The sequence below is a fragment of the Grus americana genome, chromosome 1 (assembly GCF_028858705.1).
Source record: "Grus americana isolate bGruAme1 chromosome 1, bGruAme1.mat, whole genome shotgun sequence".
NCBI lineage: Eukaryota > Metazoa > Chordata > Aves > Gruiformes > Gruidae > Grus > Grus americana.
Window position 1 is genome coordinate 112,089,312 of NC_072852.1, and position 22,616 is coordinate 112,111,927.

The 22,616-nt window shown below is 35.4% G+C and overlaps 1 protein-coding gene across 1 annotated transcript in view; it reads left to right on the forward strand.

The window, feature by feature from the left end:
- The window catches only part of NCAM2 (neural cell adhesion molecule 2), a 317,334-nt gene that overhangs the window by 158,179 nt on the left and 136,539 nt on the right, over window positions 1-22,616 (forward strand). Inside the window, exons 2-4 of the mRNA XM_054812538.1 lie at window positions 15,253-15,327; window positions 16,129-16,335; window positions 18,559-18,702. Coding sequence (XP_054668513.1) covers window positions 15,253-15,327; window positions 16,129-16,335; window positions 18,559-18,702 — 426 coding nt within the window. The remainder of the gene's footprint in view (window positions 1-15,252; window positions 15,328-16,128; window positions 16,336-18,558; window positions 18,703-22,616) is intronic.

Genomic DNA, 22,616 nt, shown 5'->3' on the forward strand with positions numbered 1-22,616 from the left:
ACCATATCATAGCTCCCTGTTGTCCTAGTGGTGACTTAGCTGCATTGATCAAAGGATAAAAATGATATTATCAGTATAAATCTCACTTAATATACAGGGAAGAAGATATCTAGAATCTTATTTTCCAGAAGATTGTGAGAAACAATGAATAAAAGCTTTTGTAGAGAGATTCAAGTAATTATAAATTGGCTCCAAAACAATTTAATTTTTAGACTTTTAAATACAGGAATGGATGCTTAACAGTAGGAATTGTATCTTTCCACATGAGGATTCAGTGTCAGATCATACACTTAAATCTGGTAGTTCTTTTCTGATTCCTTGGGTCTTGAAAGACCATAGCATATATGGAAGAAAAACTCTGCTAATTCACAGGTAAAATAAAACCTTTCTTTGCTGTAATGGAGTACTTTATGTGTAAGAAATGTTTTTGACATTTATCCAAAGATCAAAAGCTTTTTCAGGTGGTTTGCACTTGAACTGCCTAGTTTTATGACAACAGGGAAACAGTATAAGTAGAAATCCAGTCTTCATGTCTGCATTTTAAATGTTTATTATGTAATTGTCAGCGAAGGTTCTCATTGATGTTAAAATACTTATTTGCATCAGCTGAAGATGTGGCCTTTTTTTCATAACAGTGTTACAGGAAAAATATCCTTCAATTGTTTCCCTCGCTCTTAGATAGGACTGTGCTGCCTTAAGTAAATCAGTAAGGGTACTCTGATACGTAGGTTTCCATCAGCTGCAGTTTCGCTAACATGGTATTAAGACTGCACATTATGACAAATGCCTGATACTTAGTTCCTTTTGGTGATCATTCTTATACAAAAAATATCTCTATTTATGGTGCTTTACAGATAGGAGTGATAACTTTCTGTTACAGGAAGAGTAAAAAGACTAACAGACAACTAATGTCAATAAAAACCCTTCAGTTTTTTTCCTTTAGGTATAAAATGCATGTATACAACAGTTTTGGCTTAGCATAAGCATTTTCATATGTTATGATGTGATAGACTCTTCATAGTCTGTCAGAGATATTTAATTCAGATTTGATTAGCTTGTGAAATCATTTTGTTTCTTGAGATGTTTTCTCGCAGCTATCATCTGTTCAGATTATCAACTGGATTATCTGTGCCTATTTCTTACTTTCACAGGTAGAATTATTTTAGTTTATCTTCCTGTCTCCTAACTTTTATGATATTTCTCTTAGATTCACAAGATTATAGAAATGTTGGTTGGGAGGCATCTCTGGAGGTCATCTCTTCCAATCTCCTCTTTACAGCAAGAGAGTCACAAACACTCAATCGGATCATGGCTTTCTCTAGTCAACTCTCCAAGGACGTAGACACCGCAACCTTCTCCTATGTTACACTCTTCTTCCAGTGATTTTTTTTTTCATGAGGTCCACAGTTTGTGATCTCGCCAATGATTATGTTGTCCAGCAGCATACATACTGAGAAGAGCTTGGCTCTGACATCTTTGTAACTCTGTTTCAATAAGTTGTAGGCAGTTATTAGCTCCATGCTTAGCCTTCTATTTGCCGGAACAAACAAGGCAGTTTCCCTCATAATTTCTTCATGAGACATTTGCTCTAAGCCCCAATCATAGCCCTTTGCTGAACTCTTCCAGACTCTGCATATCCCTTTTGAACTAGTGGCCCAAAACTGGACAGTACTCCAGGTGTGACCTCACCAGCACTGAGTAGAGGGTTGGAGAAGAGTTCATTCACAGTAGCTGCCCAGATGTCATTCAGAAATAATTATGTACCTTTTCATATCATTTAAAATAAATGAGAAAATTATCTGTGTATGTCAGTTAATAGTTTTTCTAGGATACTTCCTTTTTTATGGCATAAATTTACAATTAAATTGAATCTTAATCCAGCTCATGAATGAATACTTTCAGCAAGTCCTAAATGAATTGACTTAATGAGGGAAAGATTTTAAATCTTTAAAATTTCATCTCTATTCATTTTAGTTTCTAATGTGAGATTCTAAACTAACCCAGACATGAAAGAGAAATTTTATTTGACTAAGGTAACTAATGTAAATTTGGAAGTAAGCCTTGCTGTGAGCAGGAGGTTGGATAAGAACCTGTAGAGGTCATTTCCAACCTAAATAATTCTATGATTTTATCTCAGTTTTTCAGAGATCTAAAGAAAAAATCAAATATCACAGCTCAATTAAACCATCCCAGATTTAGCCTGGGAGTTTATGTAGATGACCAGTTTTATGCTGAATAGAAATAGTTACCTGTAAGGTAATTGAATTATTTCTGTGAATAGATTATCCTTTCTTTTATATACTTTAATATACATATGCTTTTGATATATTGATCTATATACGGAGGCAGCAAGAGAAATTCTTAAAGAAATTGAATATACTTTGTACAATGGTGAGCTGTTGGTTAAACGTGTATTGGGAGCATTCAGCATTACGAAGATTCTGTGCATAAAACTGTATTATCGTTGCAAAGGACTGTGATGTTAACAACCATAAGGACAAATACTTTCTGCACGGAACAGGTGTGATATCTCCAACAGTCACACTTCTGTAACAATGATTTCTAAGCCTTTTTTGGATAGACATTTATTAGATCCAATTTCATGTTTCTTCAGGATTTAACCATTCAAAGTAAGTCTTTGTGAGGAAGGAATATTTTTCTAAAATATTTTCATTTTTATTGAATGTTGAATATCTTGAGTTGATTACTCATTAGAAGAATCATCAATTTAAATGCTGTCATCTGGCATCTTTTAGCATTGTTCAGGTAATTTGAGAGGGTTTTTTTATATCAATGGGTTTTCAATAGTGAGTATAATAGTATCAAAATCATCACTGAATTAGTTATAATTTACAAATAGGATAACATTAAATTATAGATAAAAATACATGCAACAATAATTCTAGGTTTGTGTGCCATTGAAATATAGTAATAGTTTAAAAAGATTTCAATGAAAGATAAAATATATTTATAGAAATAATTATATAGCAAAATGTTTCTGAATGATTGTCTAAATACTCTGTAAGTTATGTACTATAACATTTTATAAGTACATTTCTTGTAAATTCCAGAAGCAGTAAGTAAAGGAATATGTAGAGAAAACATGTATCCAAATGGCTAATTCTCCATCCTATGCTTCCAGTACCTTTCCTTCTAAGCAGAATTTTCTTAGAGTAAGGAGGCTTAATGGCTGATGCAGGTGTCATTTCCGTTCTTAGGATTAATCCCAGTAAATAATATTTTCAAGTCCTAGATACATTAGTAATAATGGAAAACTTGAGTATTGGATTGTGGACTCTTCCCTTTCAAAATGTGAGTGCCAGTTTTTCAAGGACATGACGGAAGGAAGAGTGTATAAAAAAAACATTGCTTAAAGTAAACTGTATTGAGTGAAATGATGACTCCATAAATTCAAATTCCAGCCAATTTGGAGTGTTTCAGGAAACACCTTTTTGGAGCATGCAGACAAAGTGACTAGTGCCAAGATAAAGGCTGCAAGTCTTTAAATCTGAATTTAGACACTGCTTAGATTTATATGCCTGACAGCAGGAAGTCCCTGCAGCCATTTCTCCATGCTCTGATGACATCTGTCCTCAACAGGACAGCAGATTTCAGAAATAGACTGAATGGGGTAATTCATGTCTCTTTGAGCTATTAATTCATTTTCTTGAGATGTCGAACAGACATCCTTCGGTCACATTTCCACAATCTCTTTGTCAAGTCTTACAATTAAAAATGTGGGGGTTTGTGTAGTTGAAGTTGATATTCTGATTTCATTATGCAGTTCCTAGAAATGGAAATGAACTGCTTACGCTTGTATTAAAGAAATATCCTGAAAGAGACTGTAGCTGATTTTTCAATCATTAAATGTTTTTACTAGATCAGTCCTTTTCTCTGAAACAGGTAATTTTGAAGAATTTTTTTCTTTCACAACAAAAAATGACAAATCCATGAGAAAAGCCAATGCAGTTGGTTGTTTAGAGGTTCTTGGAATCAGAATTAAAATACTCTCTGTTCAGCTACAGAGACGTTGATTACTCAGCATGTTTTGTTCAAGATGTAATTAACTAAATACTGCTCTTACTGTTGTTGACTTTAGTTTACATATTGTTCTGTTTTAACTTGTTTGCCGCCTTCTGGTACATTTTATAGAGACTACTGTATTTTTAGCAACAGTTCCCAAAAGACAAGTTGTATTCAATTGCAGTGGTTGCTGTATCTGGCCATCTACTTGATTGTTAATCTCACCTAATAACTTTTGAACTCAAAGGCTAATTTCAGCATTTTTCTGGTGAGAGTTGAGGTGAAGGGATTGATTGTGCCTTTCATTGCAAAGATCTCTTGTTTTTAAATCACTCGAGATACATTGATCCCATAATTATGTGATCTGATTTCTTGCCCTATCTTTATTAGAGTACTGTCATTTAGCAACTATATTTTCTTTTTAGAGAAATCTCTTAATACATACTTCACATTAGAAACAAACATTATGAGTCATCTGTAGAATGTGCTTGAAGCAGAAATTTATGTGAGGATGGGTTCTGTATTGTTTAAGAATGGGCAAACTCTTGGCTCCTACTATGAGACATGGAGGAATCCATTCTGCACAATGTTATCTAGCACTCATTAGAATCATAAGGAACACTGATTGATTAACTGGTCTCTTGAAATATCTGGGCCTTAGGATATAATTCTGAAATGATCTTGCAGGGTCTTCCAGACTCAGAAGAACCTTTCTGATGCTGTGCCTGTTGATACAGAAAGATGATTCCACTATTTTTTTTTCTTTTTTTCCCTTATTTTTAGATTAGTGATGTTGAATTGGTTGTATGATCATTTCAAGGGTTAATGTGTTTGGCATTCCACAAAAACATCACATAAAACCTGAAGTTTGAAAAACATGTTGTTTGGATTTAGGTTATACAAGCCAAGTATTCAGAAAGAATGCTGGTTCATTCCAGTACGCCTCTGCAGTTTGAAGGACCACTTTGGCTATTAGCTGATTGTCATGGTTTAACCTCAGCCAGCAACTCAGCCGCACGCAGCCACTTGCTCACTCCCCCACAGTGGGATGGGGGAGCGAATCAGAAGGGTAAAAGTGAGAAAACTTGTGGATTGAGATAAAAACAGTTTAATAGGTAAAGCAAAAGCTGCGCATGCAAACAAAGCAGAACAAGGAATTCATTCCCCACTTCCCATGGGCAGGCAGGGGTTCAGCCATCCCCAGGAAAGCAGGGCTCCATCACGCGTGTAACGGTTACTGGGGAAGACAAACGCCATCACTCCGAATGCCCTTCCCTTCCTTCCTCTTCCCCCGGCTTTATACGCTGAGCATGACGTCATATGGTATGGAATATCCCTTTGGTCAGTTGGGGTCAGCTGTGCTGGCTGTGTCCCCTCCCAGCTCCTTGTGCACCCGCAGCCTACTGAGAGGCCTTGGCTCTGTGTAAGCACTGCTCAGCAGTCACGAAAGCATCCCTGAATTATCAGCACTGTTTTCAGCACAAATCCAAAACACAGCCCCATACTACCTACTGTGAAGAAAATTAACTCTATCCCAGCCAAAACCAGCACACTGATTTTGAAGAGAGAATTTTGGCATTGATTCAGCTTGGCTTGTTTTTTTTTCTAACTCTTGGTCCCAGTATCATGTTTTGTGCTGCTGTTCCGAAGGCAGTATGAATGTACCCTTCAATTTGGATGTCCACGTTCAGTTACTGCCCTGGCATGTTATCAAACTTGTGCTGACTACCAAGCAACAATGTAGAAATTCTGTTTTCAAAAGTTTCTACCTCAGCAAAACAACAAAACAAAAAAAGTAATGAGGAAATATGAGGCGCTCTTATAGCATGAGTGCTTCTTTTCAGCAACATTTCTAAGGTTTGTGACTTTAAGATAAAGTTCGCGGTTTTGGATAAATGTCACCCATTTTTGCGGTTTTTTTCTGTATTGTATCCGATTTACTGTTCTATAATAAAAGATTGTCCAGTGGAACAAGGGGGACAGCAAGGCAGTCTTTTATGTTAGAAAGATCACACAGACTCACACAAACCAGCTGAGGCAGGAAGGTACCTCTGGAGATCACCTGGTCCAACCCCCTGCTCAGAGCAGGGTCAGCCAGAACAGATTCCTCAGGGCCATGTCCAGTCAGGTTTTTGGTATCTCCAAGTATGCAGAATCAGCAACTGCTCTGGGCAACCAGTTCCAGTGTTTGACCACCCTCACAGTGAAAAAGTGTTTTCTTATGTTCAAACAGAATTTCCTGTATTTGAGTTTGTGCCCATCGCCATTTGTCCTGTCACTGGGCACCACTGAGAAGAGCCTGGCTCCCTCTTCTTTACTCCCCCCGTCAGGTGTTTGTACACATGGATGAGATCCCCCTCAGCCTTCTCTGCTCCAGGCTGAACCGTCCCAGCTCTCAGCCTCTCCCCACGGGTGAGAGGGGACTTCAGATTGCAGCACATTTGTAATATAGATACTCTATCCCTATGGTTTATGAAGTTTATGAACTGCTTCTTGTGAAGGCCTGTACCAACGTTGCATAACAGTAGGTAAGAGGAGATTATATATTAAAATACGTTTTAAATTTATTAAGATTCAAAACATGCCTATTCAACTAAGTGCTACCAACAGTACCATCAATGATTTCTGTTTATTAAGGGCAATGCTTTTTTTTAAGGTTTTGTAGTCAGCTTGTGTCACTCTCTTTGCCTACTGATTTTAAGTTTTGCAAATTTTATTAAATCCATTTTAGAATAGATCAAAAAAAAATCCTGCATTGCCATTACTGACAAACTGTCACTTTAAAGATTAAGGGCCTAATTTTTCAAGTTTATCTTTATTGAGGTACTTCTGGTTTTTAGAAGGTTCTACCTTGGCTGTAGGAGAAATTATAATATTAAGAATTCACTGAGTACATAATTTTCAGTTTGGGAAGCATGTTTCTTAAAATTTATAGGCTCTTGAAATACTTTTTTTCTTTCTGTTTATTGCTGACAAAAGAAACATTTTCAGATTGAGGAGATTTTGTTAAGGTGGTGTTAAGCTTTGATAAGTATAATCATCCTATTCTACATTATTTTTTTCCACATATCTATTTATTTATTTATGCATTAAATCAATAAATGATAAAGATCCCCCAATATGTTTCTCTGCAGTTAAAATAATATTCTGTTAAGCAGTGAATTTTAAACTTCACTGTTCTTTCTGTTCATGATAAGAAGCTCTGCTGAATTTAGCTCAAATAACTTAAATAGACTTAAATATCTGCATCATGTCGTGTCTGACAGAACCCATTTTATAGTTTAGGTCCTCCAAAGTTCATGCCTTTCACTAACAGAAAATCTTTCTTGCCAAAAATGCACTTGAAGTGAATAAAATTAAATATCTTGATTTTTATTTTTTTTTCATTTGGATATCTTTTAATCTTAATTTTTTGTGATAGGCTTCTAAGCCATGATTAGAAAATTTATATATGCATTAAATATCGATTAAAACTTCTTTAAAATATCTAAATAAGTTTGGGCTTGTAAATCCATCTATAAATATTTAAATTATTATCCAATCTCTTAAGTTTTGAGGGAGTTGAGCTCCCAATATCAGCCTAGCTGGAAATCTCAATAAAAGTCACAATGTTCTCATATATATATTTCTAAACTGTAGTTTGCTTGAGTTGGGAGGGGGGCAGTAGTGAGTAACTTCTTTTTGAGGTAAGCCTTGCGAATAAAGTCGTAACAAACAGACTTTGTTTAAAGTGTCTCTGCTCAGATATTAATAGCTTATCTATTTTACTGTTTCTGCTGCCAATGTCACAGAAAAGAATATTTAACAGAGGATTTTCTGACTATGCTTCAGTATTTGTGCCATTACTGCACAGTAGTTGATTGTTGTTGGTTCTCTTGCATCGTGCATTTCCCCCCTATAACATCTGTTATGCCCCAGAAGACAGCCTGAACTTCTTGTGACTTCTGGCTCTTCTCATCAGGGAAAATGACACTTCAACAGATGTAGCAAATGAATTCATGATGACACCGAGACTGTTTTGTCTACCTAAAAATAAACCGCTCTGTATTCTATAAGATAGAAATTCAGCAAGGAACCCATAATGATTCAAATGAAACTTCAGAACTTTATCTCAGGACTGTGTTTCCTACTGACAAATCTAAATTCATGCTAATGTGATGAAACGGAAAGTTCAGTTTTAATGAACTACTTAATTAATTGTGAAACTTGATGTCAAGCAATTAAAAATGTAACTAACATCTCTCAGTATTGTCATAACCTGGAGAAGTGATGCTTTGTGATTTAGTAGTAGCCAGCCCACTACAAAGCTGAGAATAACCAGCCTCAATAGAGTTGAAATTTTTGTTTATTAGCTTTGCAGCTGCAGTTTGTCTTTCAGATATTTCTACAAAACAAATTGCAGGCAAGCATTCAAGCCATTGTATGGAAGGCAGGCTATCATTAGGCCAATTAATATATCTTTATTCTTTTTCAGTGGATATGCACATGATAGAATTTCTTCCCCACAGAGAGTTCACTTAGATATAAGAGAGATATGACAGTATGTGGTAAAATCCTATTTTTTCTAGCATTTTGTGGTGGTTTTGCTGTTTAATGATGATCATTTTAGTAATGATGTCATTAGCTTTAATGGTCATCTTTTCTGTAACATCTGACTGCATGCCATTCCTTCTTCAAAGGCCTACAGTGTTGGAGTTGTCTTCATTATGTATAGGGAAAAAGAAAATAGTACCTCAGGTGACTTAAGATATTTCTGACCATTATTTCCAGTTGGTGATTCCGTCTCTTGAGTGCAAACAGGTTAACAGACTTTACTTCAGCTCTATTTTGTACTGTTGTTTTAATGGAATTCTTTAGGGCAGAGGTGTGGTTCCTGATTGCTTGGGTACTCAAGGAAACAGCTCAAATCAGACTTTCTCTTACTGAACTGTAACTTTATGGATTGTATGATATTTTTGTATTTCTGACTTGGCTGAAGTAATAGTTGAAATAAGTTAACTGACTGAGATTTTAGAAAAGAACCTAAAAAAGCTTTTGCCCTAAAATAAAATTCCCTTGAACTATCTGATACTTAACAAGTTCAGTGTACATTTAATAATTTCTGTTTCCTCATTTCACTTTAGGAGTACAAATAGATGTAAAGTACAGTATTTAAAAACAAAACAAAGCATCGGTTTTGGTGTTTCAAAGTATATGAAAACTAGAAAATATTAGAAATTTAAGAGAGAATGCATTTCTGCAAGGATCGTGTTAGTGTAATTTTCATTCAAAGCCCATTCCCTTTTATCTGGGAATCAGCGGATTTAAACAGAATATTCTCAGAAGCCTGCATAATAAAGGGGAGAAAGATTAACTGGGTGAATGGTTGTCCTGGGATTGAAGTTGATACCAATTAAAACCTTACTAATTTCATCATGCTCAAAAATAATGAAGCCAAGTTTTCTAAGCATATTAAATATCAAATACTAGTGTAATCATGTACTGAAAGCAAAACCACATCACCCAAGTAGGTAACATGAAGTCAAAGCATACCAATAGGGTGTAACCTAGGTCAGAGAACTTACACTAAATAGAATTAGGTCCTTCACAAAGAATACAGCTGTATCTTGCAGTCTACTTGTTTTTCTTAGAAGCCACAGCCAAAGCCATCTGAATTAGCTTCTATAGCTATCACTCCTCTCCTTAGTTCCATGTTGATCCCAAGCTGTGCCTTGTTTTGTCTTCATAGCTCTCCTTTCCTTTCTACAGCCTTTATGTCACCCTCTTCCTTTCAGTGGGTTTGCAGCCCAACAGATTTAGAAAGATCCCTGAGACTGCTGTCTCATTGCTCAAAAGTGAATTCTAAAATGCATTCAGGTCTATTGATGTAGCATGAAACTATTCAACTATATTGTACCATATTTACATTGTGGAAACTGGGGCAGAATATGGTGTGGTTTGGGTTTTGGTATCTACCTGGTGTCATACTTTTCAATACAAACAAAAGAAAGCTTTTTCAGGTTTTCGGAGCTTTTGAGTGTCTTTTTAAGAAGTAGAATTATCAAGAAGTTGCTGGATGGAGTTACTAGTTGAAGCAGAACTTCACCCGATATTTTCAGATTTTATTCAAATATTGTCTCCTTTTCCTTTGTAGTATCTTACATATATATATGTTTTAAATATACCTTTGTATAGTATACACATTTAACATGTTTTAATATATTGCTGTGTGACAATAGAAGTACATATGTGAGTGACTTACACTTTTTCTAAGCTCTCACTGATGACACCTCACTTCTGTTGCCTCAGGTAATCATCTGTATAGCCAGAGCTATGACAGGTTTGTGATACTAGTTCTGAAATGTGAAGAATACTAGTGCAAATGGGACTGAAATCAATTAGTCTATTAAATATTAGGTCTTACGGAGTCATCTGTCTCCATATTTAACAGAACAAATGGACCTCTCATTACTATTCTTACTTATCTTTCAAAGTGATTTTTAAACCCATTAAGGAATAATTCAAGAGAATCCTCTTAGTGTAGTACAGCTGATAATAATTATTTTATAATGACTGTGATCAAAAAGGAAGGGATTGGTTATATCACCTAGTGCTAATAATGCTTTTTTTTTTTTTTTGCACATGTACTGAAGACTGAGTGAAGCTCTGACTGACTTCACTTTTTTTTTTCCCAGAACAGCTATATTACAGAAGCATTACATTCCACAGAGTTTCACCTGAAGGGATCTTCTAGATCTTGCCTTTTTAAATTTTTTAAAAAAAATTTTATTTATATATTTATTTATAGCTAGTTAGGTAATAACCTTGGAAACATGGGAAGAGGCAGTATTTTTTCAGATATATCAAGAAGCTACTATTCATTTCTGGACTTGGTTTAACATAGCTAGACACAGCCTCTACTGATGTGAATTTTTTTAACATCTTCACTGACCTGATAAAATAAGCATTCACCTGTGTATTCAAAAATCTTCAGACCAGTTTGGTACAAACAATTCCTTTTTATATTAATCCATTAGCTGTTAGCGTACAGCAAGAACTTGAGTAGTGTGTACATTGCATGCCTTCTTCATCAGAGCTTATAATAACCTGATGCATCTATGTAGTTCTTCTTGAAATAAATTTGGAAGTAATGTAAAACTTTCTGGATGTGTTGTGTCTCTGCAATATTTTACTTTCAGTGAGTGATGAGTGAGCCTTCTCCTAGCTTAGTACTGGACTATTTGCCTGACTACCTAATAAGCACAGATTGCTAGATTAATCACTTGGGCAATATTTTTCATTCTAGTTTGCATAAAGCAATATTTTTCTATTTACACGAAGCAGAGCTGGGAAAATGATGAGGCTGGAAAAATTGGACAGATGGTCTTATATTTTTCTATTTTGTAAATATTAAAATACCATATGTAGAAAATATGATTTCCTTTTGGTTTCAGAGGAGTAGCTAGCATGTCTCCACAGAGTTTATAATTGCACTTTTGCTAAGAATTTTAGATGGAGTTTGGCCCTTTGCCAAAACTGTGTTACAGTCTCAAATATCTATTTCATTAATGAAGGAAAAATATTATGTAACTTTGCTTTTCACCTCTCATCATCCAGTTTCTTACATTCTACCTGACATTTATTACTTAATCTATTGCTTTTACATAGTGCAACATCAATTATAACAGTTATTGGAACTGAGCAATGAAATTGTCCTTGAAGCAATACTGCTGAAATGCTAACGTATATACTTCTGAAGGAACCCTACAAGGCTACAAGCTCTATAAAAAAATATAGTACCAGACAAGTGGTGGCATAAGACCTAAAAAGTGAGTCTGTGATTTGAAATAAATGTCTGGGCTCTAATCTCTTGAAATTAACCAGCCTCTGAATTTATTAGTACTTTGATTTCCAACCAGCAGTTATATGTTCTGAGGTTAAAGTGAAGCTTACCATGACAAGTAAAGAAAGAAGTGAGGCTTTGAGTAACCTCCTGGATGATTTATTACTCCTTGATGCTTATTACAACAAAAATAAAACTTTGTCTGAAACTCATTTCCTTTCCTGCGCTTAGGCTTGTTCTTTGCTTCTGTTACCATAGACATAAAGACCATAGCTGAGAATGAGCACATCAGCCTCTTTGTCAGTGCTATGCATCTGTCCTTAAAGGAGCCTTCACCGTGTTACTTGCTATTGCAATGAGTATGGTACTAGTACTTGCTCTGGTACTAGATTCAACATGATCGCCTCAGGAAAAGTATCCACAATTCAGGACATCTCATGAAAAATGTTATTTATTGCATAGATGTTTGACTTTTTTTAAATTTTTTTTTTTTTTGGTAGAAAAATAACCAATTCTGTTAAATTTAGTTTGGCAGACTCATACTGAAGTAATCAGTTTGGCTTTTGATATGGCTATTGAACAAACAATTCAAATCTGGCCTAATTCTGCTTATCCAAGCTGATTACATGAAAGTACATCAGTTAATAGCAAATCTGTTTCATGACACTTTTCTCTTAACTGTAATAATTGCCACATTAATATGTATGGAATGCTACTTAGATAATGATTTTTTTCTGTGCTCATCTTTTCTTTAATTTTTACTATCAGTAGAACCGAATAATTGTGGGTTCTAGCAGGTTTTAGAGTTCTAACATATACACGGGTAAAATTTGTCACACCGAAAAGTTAGTTTGGAATGTAATACTCCCCACCTCTAGAGATGTTTGTCCTGGTGGACTTTCATACCAATTATACAAAAAGAATCTCGTAAGCTTGGGACATCCAATATACACTGTAGTTTGTGTTGCATTTTTCAAAAAGGTGAAATATTTTCACATAGACATAATAGACCATAATTATCCTATTTCAAGACTGAACATCACTGATTCTTGAAACAATATTTTTTTAAACTTCAGATACACCCCAATTCTCTACTACGTATAATACTGAATGAAAATCTAGATTATTTTCTTCTAAAAAATGAGTCCTTTTTTGTCTGTTTGACTTTATCTGTCTTGATTAGAGCTTGAAATTAACTTGACTGTCTTTATTTTTGTTCTTGGTTCATGAACATTTATTGTCCAATTTTGTAAGATAATGGATATTAAAGAGCTACAGCTACTTAAGGTGATGATAATGCAGGAATTGTGATTATTGAAGAGTACATAGTTATTTTGCATAAAAAAGCCCTTCACCAATAATACTGGCTGTGTTGGGTAGGTTATTCATAGGGTCATGGGACCATATGATAGTTCAATGTGGAAGGGACTTAAGAAGGTCTCTAGTCCAACCTCCTGCTCAAAGCAGGGTCAGTTACAAAGACAGACCAGATTGTTCAAGGCTTATCCAGTGAGCTCTTGAAACCCGAAAGAACAGAGATTGCATAGTCTTTCTGGGCAATCTGCTCCACTTTCTGACTGTCTGCATCATGAAAAAGTTTTTCCATGTGCTCAGCCTGAACCTTTCTTGTTTCAACTTGTCTGTTGTCTATCTGCCATACACCATTGTGAAGAGCCTGGCTCCGTCTTCTTGATGAATTCCCCATAGGTAGGGGCAGGTGGCTGTTAGGTTCCCCTGCAGCAGTCTCTTCTTAGCAGTCTCTTAGACTGAACAAGCCTAGCTTCCCCCAGCCTCTCCTCACCAGTTGTGTGACTCCCAACAGGTTATTCCCTCCCACGTGCAGAAGGTAGCATTTATCCTTATTGAATAAGGATACTTTGTTACTGTCGATACATTGTTCCAGTCTCTCTAGGTCAATGACCTCCTTCACATTGATAAAGGTGTTAAGTAGAACAGATCCCAGGACAGAACCCTATAGTACCCCGTTTGTTACTGGTTTCCTGGTAGAGTGTGATCCATTAGTCACTGCCTTCTAAGCCTAATCATCTAACTAGGTTTTTACCAGCCTAGCTGTCCACTCATCCAGACTGTAACACCCTAACTTGATGTGGTGAGTTGGCTTCCACTGACAGCCAAGCACCCACACAGCCACTTGCTCACTCCCCCCACCCCCAGCAAGACAGTGATGAAAATAGGAGGAGTGGGAGTGAGAAAACTCATGGGTCAAGGTAAAGACAGGAAAATCACTGGCAAATTACTGTTGTGGGCAAAACAGACTCTAGTTGGGGAATTTAACTTTATTTATCAACCATTAACATAAATGTTTAATTACTGATTTGAGTATTGGGAAACAAGAGAAATAGTTAAACACTTAGGGAAAACACCTTCTTTCTCCTTTCCCAAGATCCAGCTACCTCTACTTCCCCATTCCTAGTATCCTTTCCCCTTGTTATCACCATCAATGCAGGTTACACTCAGTCCTTTCAGTGAAGTGATGGGTGATGCAGGAGGTTAGAGTGAGGACATAGTGGTTTCTTTCTGCCATTCCTTCTTTTTCACTCTTTTCTCCCACTGCTCCTTCTGCCGAACTCATTTCCTCTTTTCCGTTGTGGGTTATCCACAGGCCACAGTCCTTTTGGCGGTGTACGTGCTCAGGCATGGGCTTATGCATGAGCCACAGTCCCTTCAGGACTGTTACCAATTGTGCCATGGAACACCTCCTATTGCTCTGGCCTTCTTGTTACTCTGTCTTGGTTTTCTCAGAGGTGCCAAAAACTTCTCCAACTAAGCTATGTCCTGCAGTGGGTCCGTTGTGGAGCCAGTGAGAACTGGCTTTGTCTGCCACAGTGCAACACCTGACCCCCCTCCCACAGAAGTCACCTCTGCAACCATCCCCCACTACTAAAACCTTGCTACTTATATTCAATACACTTGAATACGAGAATACCGTGGGAGGCAGTGTCAAAAGCCTTGGTAAAGTCAAGGTAATTGCCACCCACTGTTCTTTCCTCATCCACAAAGCTAATCATTTTATCCTAGAAGGCGGTGGGGTTGGTCAGGCATGATTTACCCTTGGTCAGTCTATGCTGAGTGTTCCCAGTCACTTTATTTTCATTGAGTTTTTGGTTTTATGTTCAAGTGTATTTCTATCTCTTTATCTCTTTAATTTTGCCCTCAGTTTTAGGATATGAGGCTGTTATCCTTCATGTAAAGTCTTTTCTTTATTTTGATTGTTTTCTCTGCTTCTCTATTGAACTGCAGTTCAAAAGATACAATGCTTAGCTGAACCTTCTCAGATTTGTTGAACGGGTTCTGTAGTATAGAATGAGAAAATACAAAACCTGAAAATATAAAATTTAAACTGATAAATGCCAAAATGTATTCACAACTTACTTTATATTTTTCAGCTCTACTTCAAGTTACAATTTCACTTAGCAAAGTTGAACTCAGCGTGGGTGAATCCAAATTCTTCACATGCACAGGTATGTATTCATTTTACTTGTAGGTATGTATTTTTTTTTAGATTTTCAACTTTCTACATAATTTTAAACTGAATTCATTGATTCATAATACTAACTTAAATTAGCATATTTTTGTATATTCACATTGACTTGTGATAGTTATGATAAATAGTAGATTTTCACTGGCTTCACATTTCCAGTATAGAAACTATTAACTTCCGATTCCAACTCACTCAGTTTGAATTGTCTATATCACTACAGGTTATTTATATCTGTTAGGAAGTTTCTTTAGTTAAAATATTTTCACTTCTCTAAACTAAGGAGTTAAATAAGCTACTAGGCTAAACTTTAGTATCCTCTCCAACCTAATGAGACACTCAGAGTTTCTTCTGGTGAGGTAGACATCAATCAGGAGAAGAAGGGTTTGCATTTGCAGCTGCCTGATGTGGATCCTTGATGTTTCTGAGTTGCCATCTTCCACTGACAATAACACATGGCCTGACTACACTGATGACCCAACTGACTGATGACTTCACCTGTTGATCCAGTGAGTGATGAACAGGCTGTTTCTTTCCTTTAAGATTTTATACTTTTCTGTGTTTTTTTCCCTCTTGAATCCTTGAGCTACTGGTTATCCTGTCTCAACAATCAAACATCTGCCTACAGTTTTGCCTTGCTTATCTTTCTACAGACTTTCTCACAACTCTCATAACTTAGCAATTCTCTGACATTGCATAAAGATTGTGCATTGGGTAGGCATATGCATTGCATAATGTCTACCTGAACTTCTAATGTTGCATTGTTTTTTGTTTTTCTTTGTAGCCATTGGTGAGCCTGACAACATAGATTGGTACAATCCACAAGGAGAGAAGATTGTTTCTAGTCAAAGAGTGGTTGTTCAGAAAGAAGGTGTTCGATCACGTCTAACCATTTATAATGCAGATATAGAAGATGCTGGTATATATCGGTGTCAAGCAACAGATGCTAAAGGACAAACTCAAGAAGCTACTGTTGTTTTGGAAATTTATCGTAAGTAAAATATTATCAATTAATAAATGAAACACTATGTTTTGAAAGCCACTGCTATTGAGAAAGTAAAGCCTACAAAAATATCTTCCCAGGCTCTGAACCATATCTTCCAAATAATTGCATCTCCTGCAGTTTAGTTAATAGATACTATGGCAAAGACTTAAATGAAATGGATGGCCACTTTGTAATATTATAGATCACTTTCCCTTTGTGTCTTAGAATGCCATCTTATGAGGGTGTACTGTATGCCCCTCATGGAAAACAGAAAATATGAGAAAAAATTTATGTCACCCTAATTCTTACTACAAATACGTCTACAACCTATTATAAATATGTGCATAAATAAAAATGCAGGAAGTGCAATGCATGTCATTAAAAAAGTTGAGTTTAGACTGAATTACTTATTTTTATGTCAGTCGTTTCCTATCCTTGCCTTGTAATGGAATTTTGCCATAAAGCATTGAAGTTTAATGTGATAAGCAACCAAAATGCATTTCAATTACACACAACTAATTGAGGAATATATTTGAGAAGTAAATACATTCTATTGCGGTAAGAGATTCTCTCTCATGGTCTTTGTTACTGAAAGGGTGGGACATAATGCCAGCAGCTTTTCAGCTGACTTATTTAATTTCATTGGAGAATATTTTTTTACTATTCATACAAAAATTGTTTGTGGATAGACTGAGCTCTAAGAAATTGCAATGAGTCAGAAAAGACAGAGTCGAAACATAGAGCACTGCTTCTGAAAAGTAAAGATAACTCAGATAACAAAAGACATACAATTAAAAAAATCTGTTGATAAAACAACCATTAAAATGGTGATAGCAGTTACAAGCGATTACATGATGGCTTGAAAGCTGGCAGTTCAAAGGGTTTCAAGTTTTGTGGAATTCATTTGTATGCTCAAAACTGCCAGTCACTCCATTAGCAGACCGCTGAGCAAGGTTGAAATCTTTTGAAGTGTTTACATGTGGTAATTTTAATAATTCTGAGGTTAGATAAAACCAAAGACCTACACAAGAAATGTGAAGGTTTGTGGGAACTGACATATAAAAGTTTCATTATTCATATTTGTGATATATTGTAAGGAAAAAGCAGGATACACGATACTTCTAGGGTCTGGTTCAGTACTCACTGATGTCTGTGAGAGTTTTTCTTTTGACTTACACATGGTCAAATACTTCAAACATGTAATACAAATACTTTTTAAAAGTATACAAGAGATGTACGTAACAAAAGTGTGCTCCCTCTGCTGTGGGAACTGTGGATTATTTGAGCCCGCACTAGTATCAATGCAAAAAGGTGGAAGGTGGAGTTGCATCTCTGACTTACGTTCTCCAAAGTGTCCTCTGAAATGTAATTGGCAGTCTTTGATCCTAGAGGTCAGTTTGTTTCTTCTGTGTGCAAGAAAATCTCCCAGAACTTTTTGTCAGGCAGTTGGTTTCTGCATTAGATCTTGTATGAGATCATGGATTAATGCCATCTTGCACTTCTAACACTAAATTCTAATAATACTAAACTTATTTAATCCACTAATAAAATTAAATATCAAGTTTGATTATTTGGGGTTGGAATAATTAAAAGGCTCATCAGGCCTAAAAAAAATCTCATTATTTCCTCAAAAATTGCTACAAATTCTTATGACTTAATATTATTAAGTTTTTCTGTATAGTTTCACACTGGCTTTTAAGATTTTCTGTTTTACTCAGCTAATGGTTTTCAAAGTCAGTGAGGCTAAAGTTCAGCCTTTTTAATAAGACTTTTCCAAATAATGTCGGTCACTTTGATGGAGGTCTTGATGGAATAAAAACACGATGTTTTAATTCAATTATAAAATCATGAGGAATAAAATACACAACAGAGTAAATAGACTGTTAACCTGAATATATAGACCTCTAAAAAAATAGAGTTTCAAAACTGGATTCTGGAACATTGAAAACCATGAAAAATATATTTATAAAACATACTTAGTTTATAAAAATAAAACAAAGATTTTCATGATGCAAAATTATTGTAAAATAATTTCTACAGCCAGAATGGTTAAGTCATGTGTCCAGGACCATTCGAGTCTTATCTGGGAAAATTATATTATGGAAATAATTCTGTATTATCACAATGAGAAGTTTTAATAGTCATCTTTATCTGATTTGGTGTCATATATAATTTTAATGCTAAGTGAACTGGAAGACACTTACTATATTCTCTTTTCTTCCTTTTCAGAAAAGCTCACTTTCCGAGACATAGTATCTCCACAAGAATTCAGGCAGGGAGAAGATGCTGAAGTTGTTTGCCGTGTTACTAGTTCACCTGCTCCCATTGTCAGCTGGTTGTATCGGAATGAGGAAGTCACAACTATTGCTGACAGTTAGTATTTTGGTAACTCTTTAAGTTATACATTCTAATTAATATTGAAATATTATTGTAAAAGAAGACTAATCACATTATAGTGGAGGATGGATTTTGATTAGCCCATCAGCTTAAGTAGAATTTATCTAGGTGTTGTGGTCTATAGAGAATCCATATGCAATGATTTCCTTCAAGTATCATTTTTTTCCAATTGGAAATTTTGACTGGATGTGACATGAGGGTCTAAATGCCCAAAGGATTGCTGTGAGCTGCTTCACAGGAACTCTTCCTGGGTTGCCATGTATGTAGAAATTGAACACGTTTTTAAAACACACACAGATAAACTTCATTGTGCGCACAAAGCTATGACAGTGAGCAAACACTGCATTGACTTTGGTATACTTGCACATTAGCTCAGAGACTTTCAATTGGATAGGCTTTTTGCACAATTGTGCAAATTTACTTGTATGAGTGTAAGCTACCCTTCGAGGTAGCTGAGGATATAGGTGATCTGTTTAAGCTAGATTCCCTAACAGCTAGACTGATAAAGTTAGCTGAAGATGAATCTCACCTTCCCCATATGCAAGCTCTAAGCTTGTAGAGAGACAATTAATTAGAGAATTGTGTGTGATTTACCCCTCAAAAATTGTGAATAATTTTTTCAGTGCTGTCTCAATAGTCTTCTTTGCCTTTATGGAAAACCAGACTTTCCACATTTTCTGGAAATGGAACTAACATTGTTGATGAACCAGCTTATTCATCTTCTTATCAGTCTTTATCTCTGCATGTGCTAAACCTCAAGGTTGTAGTGTATGCACTTAAAATTCTTGGGTTTTAAAAATCAAACATTTTTATTTCAAAATGAAAATGAAAAGTTATATTTGGTCTTTTATGAAATCCCATGAACAAATGTGGAGCAGTTGCTGGGGGGAAAAAAAAAAGCTTGTTTGATGTTTCTGGACTCAGTCTTAGACTCCTCTCCATTATGAAAGAAAGTTTTGATCAAACTTCTTCCTTATTTAGTATATCCTATCCATTCTGTCATCTAGACACAGATGCTAAGAAGAAATAGCAAACTTCTACCCTTAGAAAAAAGAGTTGAAATTTTGATATATGTACTTAAATGGTGAATGTAGGTGAGACATAGAAAAATATGAATTCTGAAAATGAAACAAGATTTTTCAGTTTAGCAAAAAGTCTTTTCAAGGATGCAGCTCATAGCTTGAGAAAGTAAAAGTGCCTCAAAGATCTCTCTCAAAAGATTTTATTATTGCCACTTTATTTGTTTTTTCCAATCAATCTGGTTGCTGTAGGTTTAGCAAAGGAAATAAAGTAACATTTCCTTTGTTTTCCAAAATCATACATTCTGAAGATTTTAAGTTTTTAAATTTCAATGTGTACATTTGTGGTTTTAACCATTTTCTTTCACAATGCTTACCATGTGAAAGGTAGTACGATAGAAACCAGTTTTAAGTTAAATAGCAGAATACTTTCCTTATGTTCTGATCTAGAGTATTATCCGGATAAGATCCCAGTCATGCTTGGGAGGAAGTGAGGTTTTAAATAATGTAAAAATAGGACATAGTGAACTTTGTGAGTTTTTGCAAAGTCTATATGGGGTTATAATGCAGGTGGAAAAAGAGTGTGCCAAAAGTCTTACAGTTAAGAATTCTTTTTCATGCCTTGTGAAATAAAAAGACTCAGTTTCATATTACATTTCCAGCTTCAAAATCTCCAATGAAGGATCAGTATCAGTAACCTATTCACATAATTTTAAACATCAAATTTGTGTGTCATATCCTAAATTGTCCCTCTTAAAAAAGAAGTAACTAATTATTCTTTTTTGCATTTTAGCTCATAGTAAGCTAAAATACTGAATAATTTCATATCCAGACTGATTTGTATATTGCAGTTTATTCATGGGGCATGAGAAAGCAGTTTCTATTTTAAGCGTTCTAGCACTGGCATAATAGGAAGACATGAGATAATGTCATTGCTTTAATTTCATGGCTTTTCTGATATATTCTTGACCATTCTTCTGTTGTATGCTACAACTAGTAGGATTTTTGCAGCACAGACTTTTTACTATTTCAGTTTTGCAAACTCTTGACAGTTACTAGTATCTATATTTGGACATTCGATTTCAACAGAAGACTGATTTCTTCTCCTAGAAGGCCTATGCCCAAAATCAGAAGTGAAAATTTAAAGATTTTTGCTGTGTAGTAGGCCAATAGCTAAAATAGCAGTAGGTGAAATAGCCTCTCACCATTCTGAATTAGTTTCTGGATATTCTCAATACCTTAGCTGCTCCATTGCTAGATTATTCTAAGATTTATAGTCTCTTTTGAGTTCTACAAAGATGTGAGTAAGAAACTGTGGGAGTGGCTGTTCATGATTCTTCAGTAAAAGAAAAAAAAAAAAACCAAAAAAACGAAACAAAAAATAGGTGAAAAATTACCTCCAAAAGTCTTTCTGGTCTTATATGGTATGTTTAAGGTTTAATAGAGTAATATATAAAACATAATTTTCTGGGAATGTTCTAAGAATTTTTCTATTGTTATCAAGATCTGAATTGTCATGATTCATATTCCATTGTATGGCAATCAAGGACATTTTACTAGCTATAAAAGTGAATGGGATTGTTTTAATTGATCAGATCTTATCTGGAGTCTGAAGTGACTTGTTCTGGTTTTGCACAATTCTGGAGGTTCAAAGGACATTAAATACAACTCGTTCTACAGTGCTTAAAGCAAATATAGAAATTTTATGTACAGGCATTTGTATATTACTTTATGGTTGGAGTTAACCTTAGAAGATTAGCTGCCGCTGTTAATACAGATATGCTACATATAAAATACCCACCATCTGTATAAATATGCGTGTTTTATTCTGTCACTGCTCAGATCATTAAGGTTTGTCAGAATTCCACTATCAGATTAGCAGTTTTCTATAAATATAGCATAGGTGTGGTATGTAACTATAATGCATGTAGAAAATTATATCTTGTATACAACTGGATAGAAAATATTAGGGACTGGTATTTCCTGTATGCTTTGATATATTTTATTGTTTTACATTCTCAATTGCGTAGTTCTATTAGGGTCTATTTTTTTCCCTGCATAGGCATTTTTAGTATGTACGATGATTCTCTTCAAGACCACAGTGTATGTATGATAAAAGGTTCTGGAAAACTATTAGAATTTACTTTTTGAAAATCCTTCTAGTTACAGTTCTAGGGAGCTGCATGTTATCTTATGATTGGTGTGGTCCGTAAAAAAAATTCTCTTTTATTCTCAAAGACTTGATAAGACAGACTTCAAATGAGCCAGACTAACCCTCTAGATCATATTGGGTAGGCTATGGCAAGCCAGTTCTGCTCCTTCCTCAGTGTAGTCTCTGAGAACTAGGTTTCCCACTTCAAGTCAGTAGTTTGTGCAGTTCTAATTACAGTAGTGGAAAAAGTGGTGCCATTGCTCTGCAGAGCCAATGTAGACCTGTTAAATACACTTGCGTAAACTGATGTGCAAAAGTGAATGTTAGCTTTAGATGGTTAACATGCTGTGTTTACTTTTGGTCTAGAAGAAGAAATTACTGGGTTGAAAAACAGTCCCTCCTGTAGAGAATGACTGGTTTGATTGTATGAGGGACATCTTAAATAAGAGTCTTGGTCTTCAACTTTTGCTGAAAGTTTTGATTTTTTTCTTCAACAGGTCTTTTGTCATGTCCTAGTCTTAGAATGAACAGCTGTGCCTAACCTTTTTGTTAGACATCATGGGTCATTGCCTGGTACATACCATAGAACACATTAAAATTTACAAGCAATAAGTCAAAAATTCCTCAAGTTCTGATTATGAGGCACTGAAAAGACACAGGCAATCCCTCTTGCCATCCATACCACTTAACATCTGATTTGACTGAAGGGAAAGGTGGTG